The following is a 13,158-nucleotide window of genomic DNA, read 5'->3' on the forward strand; positions in this document are numbered from 1 at the left end:
AGAAAAAAGGAAAATACACTCTTAATTACTGCAACAGGAAAAGATTAAATCAAAGAACTGGCAAATGACAATTCTGTAAACAAGTCAGCCACTTACAGCATTTCTTGGCAGCGTCCACGCAGAGGTTCTCAGCAGTGTAGTGGCCTTTTGGGTATTTCAGTGGGTCAATGTCAAGTCTGTAAAAGTGGATTTCCAGGCCTTTAATGGAAGCAGGTGAGGAAGAAGTCTGGGGTTTCCTAGGTTTCCTCATCTTCAAACAGAGTTGCCTGCCCAACTCCATCACGTACAAAGTTGGCATTCAGACCCTAAAGAAGTGAAATTAAAAAAAAAAAAAAAAAAAAAAAACAGAAAAAAGGGGGTAGGGGTAGGAAGTGGGAATGTTAGAATCACATTTGGAAATTCTTAAAATTTTGGTCTGTGGAGAGGAAAACTGTGAAAATTTACTGTGCTGACAGAATGAAGAACAGGCAACTCATACAAGCTTCATGTACCACAGGTTCCTAATGATTATTTCCTGTTTCTAGTTGAGGAACAGATATTTTGCATCCTCTGCCACTGTCAGGGATCACATATTCAAACTATAATATTTAATCTAATTAATATTTTAGTTATTTTGTAATGTGTTACTCTGTACATATTTTAATATACAGTTTTTGTTCTCTGGCAGCTCTAATGCTATAACATTGTGACCATAGTCACATGATAACTCATTGAAAACTTCAATTATATTCAATATTCTACTAATGGTCACAGCTTTTCAAACTTTAGTTCTTCTTACTTAGTTGTATTGCCTTAAAGGAAGTTCACTATCTTAAACTAATTACTAAATAAAATCATTATAAGCTTGAGAGCACCACAAGAACTAACTTTGCAGTTACTTAACAGTCATTCCCATTACAGCATAAGTAATTATATAACGTTATTGAACACAACAGCAACATGGTCTTAAAGTCAGCCAGTCAAGACAAACCGCTCAAGTTCAAAGTGAAAAAAAGGTGACTTAAGTGGCAGGGATGTTTATATCACATAGGCTGGGCTGACAATTACTTATATTCAACAGAACCATGTCTATGGTTTACAGAAAAAATATCCATTGAGTGGCAGTTCTGCAGAAGTGTCTTGTAGTTGTCAGTGTTGATTGGCCAGACTGCTTCGATTTGATGGGAAGGCAACGGTAACTAAAATAAAAACGTGTTACAACCAAGGTATGTAAAAGAGCATACTTTGAAGAGCAACATGTGAAACCTTGAAGCTGGCAGGCTAAAGCAGCAGAAGACCATAATGGGCACCACTCCTGTAAGCTCAGAACAGGAAACTGAGGCTACAATTCACAGGGCTCACCAAACTTGGACAATAGGAAATTGGAAAAATGCTGTCTGGTCTTGTGAGCCTTTATTTGTCCTGCAACTTCCAGATGGTTGGGTCATAATTTGGAAAACCTTCCGTTCTGCCTTAAACCAAAGATTCAGGCTGCTGCTGCTGCTAGTGGTGGTGTGGGGGATTTTCTTTTCTTAGTGCACTTAGGGGTCATTATTACTAACTGACCGTTGTTCAAATACCACAGTCTACCTGAGTATTGCTGCTGTCCATCCCTGTATATACCACCATGTATGCATTTCATTTAGATTTCCCAAACATGAAAATGAGATCACTGTACACAAATGCCATTCACAGCTACTAGTAGGTCTCAACCCAATAGAGCATTTTTGGGATGTGGTGGAACGGAAGATTTGCAATCAACTGTTCTGCAATAGCGGAGTGATGCAATCATGTCAATAAGAACAAACAACTCTGAGGAATTTTTCTAGCACCTTGTTGAAATCATGCCTATCATAATAAGATGTGCTGAACAGAACAGGTTAGGTTTAGGATTTAAAATGTAAAGTGTCACATTTTCACCAATTCTTTTTTTGAACAACATGGTCTACGTGCTATATAGATTATTTAATGTTGGCAGAGCCCAGGAGAACCACTACTATGACATGTTCAATTCAATTCAATTCAATTCAATAAAACTTTATTGATCCTGAAGGTTGACCCCGAAGGAAATTGGGTTAAGGCTGCCGACCTTTGCCAGCGCCGACTTACCCTTCTGACCATACATACATTACACAAACATCACATGGGGAAGACAGGTCACAGAGGTATAACAATGGAAAATGCACCACATGAGGAAAGATAAGGAGAAAAAAAATAACTCCCCCCAGACTGAGCTTCAACAGGGAGATCAGTTTGAGAACAGAAAAAAACACCTCTGCACATGAAAAAAAAACTCTAAATACGCCAAAGAAACACATGACAAGCAACAGGGGTGGGTAAAGGGTGAGAGACAGCCGATTTAGACAGTACATCCGGGCCTGCAGCCTGTGCGCTGGTCTCCTTGATCCACCGTCAGCATTGGAAGGGAATAAGCGTCGAAGGCGTTTGGAAAGAGAGGGGGATGAGTGTGTGCATATCAGTGTATATGTATGTGTGTGCGTGTCCAGAGTTCAGCTGAGACAGTGTCCTTCACCCTGCTAGGCTAAGTAAACAGTCTTCCAGCCAACCCAGGTGGCCTGGATGTTCTTCACATCTTCCAACAGGACAACACGTTCTCACTACAGAAGCAGACCAACAAACCAAGAGAGTATGTGTTTTAAGACCCCAGAGAGCCACGAGATTTGAAATCACAGCACTTTCTAGCAGATTCCCGTACAGCAAGTGGGGAAGGGCTTTAACCATGCAATGCTTGAGTCAAGTGCACATACATCAACCAGCATGCAGCCTGTTTCAGTTGCTCCTGCTTTTTCTCTTTACTTGCACTTTTTTCTTATTTATTTCTTTGTCCTTTACTTAGTACTTAGACTGTTTGTCTACATAATTTCCTCAGTGATTATTAAAGTATTCTGATTGTCAGTTTTTCACCACAAGAACTTCTGCTCTCAACATTAGGGCTGAACGATTATGGAAAATAATCTAATTGCGATTTTTTGCCCCAATATTGCGATTGCGATGCGATATGCGATTATTTTTTAAGGTCTTTGTCTTCTGTATTATTAAACAAAGACAAGCAATACATCATATAGTATGGCCAATACTATATTACATTAATTTTAAACTGTTCTTTCCTGGAAGACAGACCTCTGTTATGATGACATGAGGTGATGCATGAATTGATGACTGACATTTTTATTTAACTTCTTCAATCACAACAGTATATTTGAACATACACAATAGTTTATTTTTAGCTTACAAACATCTGAGCATAAAGTGCTGACAAGGAACCCTGGTGTAAACATTAAAATGAAAGTCAGTACAATGTGCAGATTGCAGAAATATACATAAACAAAATCAGTGGCTTTACCACACTCAGTTTTTCGACATCTGTGAACTACTAGACAGTCATTCAATTAAAAAATAATATTAAATAAATAAAACTAATAAATAAAAAATACACACATCTTACTGATCTTTGCAGTCAGTAACATTACACATAAAGTGCAAACATAATAGCAATTGTATAAACACACACACAAACACGCCTTTAAAGTTTAAAGGCGTGAAATTGGACGGTCTAGTTCTGATTAGCGTCACCGCTGTCTCGGTGGAGTTTAATAAACTCGGCCGTCTGCTTCTTGCTATCTAAAATATAACCAGACACTGGCGTAAATTCTCGACTGTCTCATACTTCTGTTTAATAAGTTTTCTGTTTGACGTTTAGTCAGCTGTGTGAAAACCAAGGAGGAACCCACCGGGGGATTAATAAAGTTTTATTTTATCTAATCTAATAACTTTAATCTCAGCCAAACCGATTTACTCACGAACAAACAAAACACTGAAAAAAGCCCAACAATAACATTTTTAGGTTGTCTAAGTGACTTATATATTACGTTTAACCCGAGCAGCGAAACTCCGCGGTGATCTGAAAATGATGTGCCGGGAGTTGTGCCGTTCTCGGCCGCATCAGTAACCCTCGAGCTGTCGAGCTGGTGGGTAGCAGACGCCTCTGAAAACGTCGAAGCACTTTTGCAAATATGGGATATCTTGATAAACCGAGCAGATATTTGATGTTTACACAACTACTTTCTCGCCTGAAAATATGTTAAAAGTTTATTTTGTGACCCTGAAAGATTAGTATGAGTAATTTTAAAACTTAGTAGCGGCCGCCATTGCTGGAAACTGGAGTTTGGCTGGGCCGCGCTATGAATTCTGGGATATGGTAGTAATTTGGACAGCCTTCGGCGCGTCGCTGTGACGTAATCGGTCTACAAATGCGGCCTCAGGAGGATGCAGCCCATGAATTTGGACATGTCCAGAGTATAATCGCAGCCTTTGCGGTTAGAAAATTGCACTTGATCATGTCGCGATATTATCGCAAATGCGATATATCGTTCAGCCCTACTCAACATACACAATTAACAAAACAATTAACTATTATTCAGCATGGAATACAACACACTTCTAAATAAAATATTGCATAAAAGCCCAGGCACGGGAGCAACGATTATTGGAAAAAAAGACAAACTTGAATTTAACCTTAAAGACTGAATTAAGCCTCACTTGACAAATTAAGAACAAAAAGGTCATCAGGAGCAAAGCACAAAATAATATTTGGTTTCTGGAATTTGCTGCCAATACTTCACGTATACGCCATGATGAGCTTGAGCAACTTTGAGTTTTTTGTTTACCGAGAGATATCAACATCCTGCAAGAAGCTGACATTCCAGCAATCCCACCTCACCACAACTCAGCACCCAGCTTAGGCACACAGCAGTACCATAACTAGCCTTGTTCTCAGTTAACTCAGTTTTCTGTATTGATACAATTAAAAATTCACTGTATTGCTGCATTTATCAACTATGCTGCACATTTTTCCCTGCATGCTCTCGTTTCAGAGTCATTCGTTAATCATATTTCTTTGTTTTTTTATTGTAGCATTAAAAATAAATATTTAACATTTAATTGCGTTTGTTTATCTATTTACGTCTCAGTCTCTTTGTAGCCTCTATTTAGAGAAAATTTCCCTTCTAAAGTTTCTTTTAGCTACTTAAAAGAGAAAAACTTCCATTTATTAATCATTCTAGGGCTACGCTTCATAATGCTGACCTCCTAACGCTATATATCCCTATCAAGCTCATATCCGTATATATTACTGTTATTATTATTGGTGGTGGTGTTTAATAATTCCACTCAATGCCATATCCCCCGCATTAAGCTTGTTTCCCCTACACCAGCTTTCATCTAGCACTTATAATTTCTCATCACTTTTCATCACTGTTACAGCTGAGTTTCTTAAGAAGAGAATTTCAATGACTCATTCTTTTTATTTGTAACTCAGGCAGTGTTCCTCTGAGCACTGAGTGTGTGAATGTGAGAGTGAATGAATAGTGGAACTGTAAAGCGCTTTGGGTGCCTAGAAAAGCGCTATATATATGCAATCCATTATTATTATTATTATTATTATTATTACTTCAGTTATCATCAGTACTTTAGAAAGTCACTATCCCTTTTTTGTTTCATATTAAAATGTAAAAATGCATAAGATGTATCTATGAGAAATACATTTTACAACAAACAAAGTTCATCCTAATGATAAACACAGTTTATCATGAAGTTTATCATAAAGCAAACACAAATGACATGGCAGCAAACTTGTGACACCAGTTCGATGAGGCTTTTGCAATGATTACGCCACTACTTTCCACAGCAGTTGAAAAAACAAATTGTTAAGCGCTGGTTCCCTCGGTAACTTCACGTCTACATTATGTCTGAAGCATTTTTTTTTCACTGAACAAAACAAGACCTTGGAAGAGTTTATGATGTTACGATTGTCTGACAGTAAAAGCTGAATTTTCTGAGGTGTAGTTAAAATTAAAAGTCTTCACAAAAGTCAGAACAAAGAATGCCTCTACTTGTGCCCACATTTTCATAGAAAAAAAAAAGACAGAATGTGTTGCCTTAAAGCTGCAACAGTGGATGTATTAGTCACCACCAGCCTTGTCGTTAATGTTCCCCTGTGATGTTCTGCAGACAGGAGTCATACTTGACACAAGCACTGTAGCCCTAACCTTTCTCAACATTATCCATCTATGTGTGACAATGCAAAAGTCAAAACCAATCCCATTAAACTGCCATTAACCTCCCAACTCCCAACCCAAATACAAAGTCCAATTGCGCGTGTCCAAGTGTAACAATAAAGTAATTAACAGTTTTTTTTTTCCAGCATTTCTAATAGTAACACATTTAAAGGAAACTATATTGTTCACTACACTGAGAAAGGAATACTTTGAGCAATGCCCTGATATGATTCATGTGTGAAAACCACTAGCAATATATCTGCAAAGTGCTTGACGGGACTCCTCTAACTGCAATTCAGGTTCTTATTCTATTGGAGAAGTGAGTTCTATTCACGTTGTATCAGGTATTGACGAGTTCTGTTGAATGTGGAAAATGATAAGGCAATGTAGTTGAGATATTTGTTAGAAAAGTTAATGTCAAGACATGCTCAGCATGTGATGCATACTTTGCTACCTGTGCTCAAAGTATTACGAACAACAGAGTTGGAGGTGGACAAACTATGGGACGAAACCATTTCCTGATTTCCCCAAGTATATGTTGTATAACGAAAAACACATTTCCCACCGACATCCTTATGTCTGTGATATGTCCACACAGGTCAACATAATACAGACTATTATACAGGCTAGACATGTTTTTACTTACGTTCCTATAAACTCAATTACATTTGAAATGTTGTGTGGATCACTTAGGCAGCATAGGGCGCTAAATGCACACTTTACATTACTGTATAACTTACAGTTCATGCATTAACCATCCACAATGAATCCAAAATGATGAAATCACTGGTCACTTTTCCCTAACTACTGAAAACTAAGACTGTCTGATTTAAAATGGATTTAAATATGGATTAAAAGCACCATGGGAACAAATTCATGTGAATATCAAGAAAGTGAAAATGGAAAAAAAGAGCTTTTTTCCCCCCCCTATGACATTCTACTGTTGCATACATGTACTATAGCTGCATTCAAGCAAGCACAGGTGTTTATGAGTTTTATGGAGTGCAATTAAAATGTTACTTGGATTATCAGATGGAGCTCCAGTGCTACACGTGCAAATAAGAGCATAGCCTACATTGTCAGTGTTTGCAAAGACCAAAATCCAAAGTCCTTCATGGGACAAATTTTGTAAACCAGTGCTTGCCAGTAGACTGCTGGAATCAACCTATTATATCAGAATCAAACTAAAGGAAGTCAAATGGTCCTACCTGTGACTGAGTACACAGGCCACACAATTGCCTTCCCTAGTCTGGGCCTCACACCCCACCGGATGATGTGGTTTCTCTCACCATCTCAATACCTTTTCTTTCTTTTTCAGTTGAATTCTATTCAAATGTCAAGTACATTCGGTGCCCAAGACAAGTTTTTTAAAGGGAACCTATTCAGCTCATTTGCAGTTTACAGTTGGCTCTACAAAGTAGCTTTGCTTCATAATTCAAAATAATGATAATAATATCCATCTTATTTTGGGGATCCCCTATGTTTATCCTGTCAGTTAAAAAAAATCCTTTTTAGCTCCTCACCCATTTCATTATGGGTTTATAATCAGCTCAAATGATTAATCAGTTAACAAATAATTGGTCTACTGATCAACAACTTTTAGCTATAGCTCAATTACAGTTTAATTATTAATGCTGTAAGACCAAGAAGTACTGGGTTCTGACAGCAGTATTAATCCATTATAAGGGTCTAAGGAAAGTCAAGCAATTAAAAGATCATTTAAGTGGTGCCCAATTCTACGAAAGACTTAAATTTTACTTTCTGTTTCAGATGATTCACATTCAATCCGTTACTTTTGTCATAATCATATGACTTGTGTCTAAGCCACAACACAATGAGTCAAAAGATAAAAGTATTTTCATAGACTGTTCATTAACCTGGCTCTGTTTTATTTTCTGTTAACTTATGGAAGCATGACGAAGTGATTGGATGGCAAGGGATACAGACTTTGTTTTTATTATAGGTTAGTTATTATTTTTGAATCCTATGTTATGTAGTTTAGAAGGTGAAAAAAATACATTCCAGACCACATTTTTAAACATTTATCAGTATGGAATTAATAGAATTAAATCTTTACCATACAGTACCTGCACTTAAGATTTCAGAAGAAACTAATAATAAGACAGAAAAGAAGTAGGTAATGAGTGAAACTAAACTTAAAACAAAAAGAAAAAAAAGGAAGGACCATTTTGTAACAATTTTTAATTAGGTATCAATAATGTGTTACATAAGTGTCTCACTTAAATAACAATACAGAGAAACTCAAATATGGTCAAGCATTACCATCAAAAGTGCCACTTAGCTATCAGGAGAAAAAGTCATCATAACTTTCTCTTTGATGTCAAATATCAGGGTGAATACCAAAAGGTGGGCATACCGAGATCAACAATATCAAAGTAAAGTTCAACTGTGATCACGTTTCCATATGTATGCACATTAAAAAATGTCATCAATAATATTTTTGAATTACACTAATCTATTCATCATTTTTGGTTATCATTGCAGATAAATCTGCTGCTTGTTCAATCTGATCAATAAATTTTCGACCAAAAGTACAGCTGGGGAAAAGCTCTAGGAACTATATTCTAATTAATGTTCAACATGCCTCTTTGGTTATGTGTTTTTTTGTGTGCTGTGGATAAAAAAAAAAAACATGTGCCCACCTCTGTCAGCCTCAAAGCCACTTACCTTTCACTGCGTGGCTTTATTTTACTTAATGTGACATTTCCAGCCTGAAACAGGAGTTTATTTTCACTTACTATCACTGGACCAAAGGCTTCTGCGTCAGTTAATTGTCTGGTCTACTGTGTGGGTTATACAAAACGTCAAAAATCGTGGGAAAGACCCATCACGAGTTCCCAGAATCCAAGCTAAATGTCTTGTCTACAACAATGAAAAAAACAACAACAACAAAACAACGGCAGTAGCATAAATCACAAACAGGAAAACAGAAATAATCACATTTGAAAAGATGAAACTAGTGGCTTTGTCATTTTGCTATAAAAGAAAGAAAGAAAAGAAACGTCTTTTAAAAAAAAAACGTGTAGATTTGATTTATAAACTGATCAGTCGACTGTAGTGTACTAATTTCATGTGGAGGATACAAAATTAATCCCACATGTGTTTGTTCTCTTCTAATGAATACAATTCATAAAAATGCCGAAGCCAATCATTTTATGTAATTCTGCCTTTTCTGTGTTAGTCACCTCTGGGTCCACTTTGTCAGATACAAATCCTGAGATTAACCATTATTACCAAATCCTTTATAACAATCATAAACACAGAGTATCCATGTCAATCTAATCCACGATTTTCCTTGACATGTTGTTAAATGTTTAATGGAACATAATGGACTCTTTTTGTATATTACGGTAAATCGGATTACATAAATTGTGTAATACATATGCTAATAATTCGTCCTCGCTTTCCTTAAGCCTACTTATCCTTCACCGTACTTCTGTATTGTTTAAATAATATAATTATAGTTTAACCCATCTTCCTGTATTGTGACAGGGACAATGGAGGCGGTGCCATTCCTATCAAGTGCATTGACGTTGGTTAACGTGAGCATGCTAGCTAGTAAGTGAACTTAGATTGCCAAAGAAAAGCCCAACGCCAACATTTTTACTCTTGGCAGCATCGGAGAATGATGATAAACGACAGGATGTGTTTAACAGACCAGAAGACGTGCTCTGTGTTCGACGGAAATATTTAATAAACGGTTATTTACTCACCTACCAAGCTTGGCCAGACAGCTGGCAAGTTACTTCCGTTTCGTTTTGTACATTAGACGCGTCGACCAAGTCGGTGCGCTTTCTCTAAAAGCTTCGTGAGTATCAGATGTTGTATATTAATTCCAAAACGTCCCAAAAAAGTATAAATATCCCAAAGAACAGCGGTGCGAAGTTAATTCCACAGTTTTCCCCCGTTAGTATACCGTATTTTCTGGCGGTGGAGAAAACAGCCTTCCTCGACTCTAGCTCTAACCCTTCCTGACAAGAAACGTCCCCTTCCCGAAAACGACGCAGTGGCTGGCGGTAAAAGCCGGCAGCTGATTGGCTGTGAGACCTTTCACTGGAGATGACGACACAAGTCCTTGAGCGGCGATAAACATACATTAAACTGTTATTCACACTTTCTGAGCATTGTGGGTTACTTACAGCCGCAGATTTAGCTTAAACGACGTGATGATGATGATGATGATACAGAAAGAAAAAAAAACTCAAGTAAAATTAAACAATGAACTGATGTATTTATTAACTGCATTTAATATCTTCGATGCAAAAATGCCAAGGAATGTCAGTAATGTAAGTGACTATGCAAAAGTAAAACCCAGCTTTCACTCATCCTCTTTCTTATCCGCTTACAACTATGGAAGACGCATTTAGATTCTCCATCTAAGAACCAATACAACACTGTAAAATTAGTCCATTACAAGCCATGCGTTTAAAGCTTCTTATAGGTTAAGTGAATGAGCAAAGATTTATATAAAAAAGAAAGATTGGGAATTATATTAAAGTATTCAAACGCATTATTCATCACTTGTAACTGCTGTGCTCCAGCAATTAGAGCAGATGGAACTACCTACAACTAACTAGCTAGCTAACTAGCTGAAGCTGTGCCCACCCCCTACACACACACACACACACACACTTTTTTTTAAAAAAAATAATAAGGTAGACTTTTAACTAATTATTCCCCAAAATGGTCATTTAGCTGAGACACACCTTTAAGGGGCCAATCAAAACGCTGGTTTGATATTCAACAGTGTGTTTTTTTCTCGAAAAACTCTGGCTGGTCTCTAATGAAACAAAAATCTAAGTTACTACAAAAGCACATAATGGCGCTAAAGTACAAATAGAAGCAGAGTAAATACATAAAGTATTTACTTGTGAAATGTAGTGAATGAGAAGGAGACAGGTGTAACAGTGAAAATGCATGATGTGGTGTAAGTGAAGGTGGATAAGATTAAATAACTGAGGTTGACCATTGTGACACCGTTATTATCTCAGTTACACTGGCTTCCTGTTAAATTTAGAGTTGATTTTAAGATCCTGGTCTTGACCTACAGAGCTGTGCACGGACTGCACCTGCCTACATCTTTGATCTGCTACAGCCCTATGTCCCTAGCAGGTCTTTGAGGTCATCTGATCAGGGCTTACTTGCTATAAAAAACACTAAGAGGAGGACTAAGGGTGATAGAGCTTTTGCCACTGTGGCCCCTAGACTGTGGAACTCTCTCCCCCAAGCATTAAGAACTGTGGACTCAGTAGCTGTTTTTAAAAAACAACTCAAAACTTACCTTTTTAAAACTGCTTTTGGTTAATTTTATGCCTGTTTTATTTTCTCTTTTTAAATCTTTTTATGACTTGTAATCTTATGTGAAGCACTTTGTGATTCTGTCTTGAAAGGTGCTATATAAATAAAAATTTATTTATTTATTTATTTATTTATTTATTTATTTATTTATTTATTTATTCATTCAAAGGAACAGAGTGCACAAGAGAGGTGAAGCCAGTGGAGATGAGTGTTGGGTGATATGTAAAAAGAAGGATAGCAGCTAGAGAAAAAAAAGGAAGGTTTACAAGATGGTTGTGGGACCCTGCAGTGATGTAATGATTGGAGGCAGTGGCAATGATGAAGATGTTAAAATTTTTACCCAGAGTGAGCAGGATGGACAGGATAAGAAATTAATACATTATAAGGATGTTAGAGAGGCAAGGTTGAGATGATTTGGGGGTGTGGAGAAGATTGATTTGCCAGGCAGGAGTTAAAGAAAAGGGCATCACAGAGAAGATTCGTGGATGTACATGGAAGGAGGACATGCAAACAGTTGGTGTGATAAAAGGATGAAGGCTAAGATGGAGACAGACAATCTGCTGTGGCAGCCATTACAGGAACAGCTGAAAGAAGAAGGAGGAGGAGGAGGAGGAGGACGGCAAAGAGGAGGAGAATTAATAGAAGTGTATCAACACTGATGTTTTTGATTTCATAACTCAGTTGATGACACTTTGCTCAAAAATACTTTATTATACCCCCTTAATATTCTCAGTTCAACTCTGAACTTAAATACTATAAATGACACTATAATAATAATAATAAAAACCCTTAAGAACACAATAAGGAGACTGCCCCAATCCCCTTCACTGAGTCCTGGATTCAAGGTCCATGATGAGCACTCAGTGTTCATTTTAGAGTTAAATCCCTCAACAACAACAAAGAAAATAGAAAAAAGAAAACCAAAAGCTTGGCGTTCTGAGAATCACTGATCTCTTGAATTCATTCATTTCACTGTAAAGCCCACTTTCAGTGCATGTGTCAGAGGCTTAGTTTCCATCACTCCTGCTACTCATATTGCCAGATTTCTCGTCTGCATTGCTTGTGATTAGCTATATTTGAGTTTAGTCACCTTTAGCTGAAACTTGATGTGAGCACTGGAGAACATCCTGACTTCAGCAGAAAAGCTGAGATGTACAGTAAGCTATGTAAAGTACAAGTTCACCAACTGCTGTGGTACAGACGGCGAGGCTTATCATTCAATCTTTGCCTTTCTGTAGGTGGCACTTTCTTCTAGACCGCTATTTTCAGATTGTGTTTCCAGAATATTGCATGCGTTAATATCCCAGTTTTTTCTTGTAACTAACACCAAGGGGCCGAATGCTGTGTTCTTTTGATTGTGGTTTGTTCACGGCCTCTCTGTCTGTGCATTCCCATACCAAAGAAATACCTGCAAGCTATGGATGTCACTTCATTCCCTTTGCAAGCACTTCCCCTTATCTGTTTTCCTTCAGGTGTAGCTGCAATCATCTGACTGGCAGCCGGCATGTACACCAGCTCTGTGATTACACAAAGAGCAACTCAAACATGGTTTACATCTAAAATCATGTGTCCTACAATTGTAACTAGTGAGAAAGGCTTCCTTGGAAGGTACAGAATCCAGGAAGTGTGCAGAAATGTGTGACTAACTGTCTTCTTAGAGCTAAGAATCAGCGAGTCATCGTCTCTGGGTGATATCAGCGCTCAGAGAAAAATGGAGTTTCCCTGCTGAGTGCAGACAAAGGATCAAACAGCAATGCTGGGTGATTGTGTGCAGATACTGATA

At 37.6% G+C, this 13,158-nt stretch overlaps 1 protein-coding gene across 2 annotated transcripts in view; it reads right to left on the reverse strand.

Annotated features, from left to right (window-relative positions):
• Positions 1–10,060, reverse strand: part of jak1 (Janus kinase 1) — a 35,230-nt gene extending 25,170 nt beyond the window's left edge. Inside the window, exons 1-2 of one of the 2 annotated variants that reach the window (XM_080888075.1) lie at positions 9,795–10,060; positions 97–305 (exon numbers count right to left, since the gene is read on the reverse strand). In XM_080888075.1, coding sequence (XP_080744201.1) covers positions 97–298 — 202 coding nt within the window. In that variant the 5' untranslated portion in view covers positions 299–305; positions 9,795–10,060. Of the gene's footprint in view, positions 1–96; positions 306–9,790 lie in introns of both variants that reach the window. The other variant, XM_080888074.1, reaches the window with a different exon arrangement.
• Positions 10,061–13,158: the final 3,098 nt, after the last annotated feature.

Source organism: Rhamphochromis sp. 'chilingali' (genome assembly GCF_963969265.1).
Source record: "Rhamphochromis sp. 'chilingali' genome assembly, chromosome: 7".
Lineage (NCBI taxonomy): Eukaryota > Metazoa > Chordata > Actinopteri > Cichliformes > Cichlidae > Rhamphochromis > Rhamphochromis sp. 'chilingali'.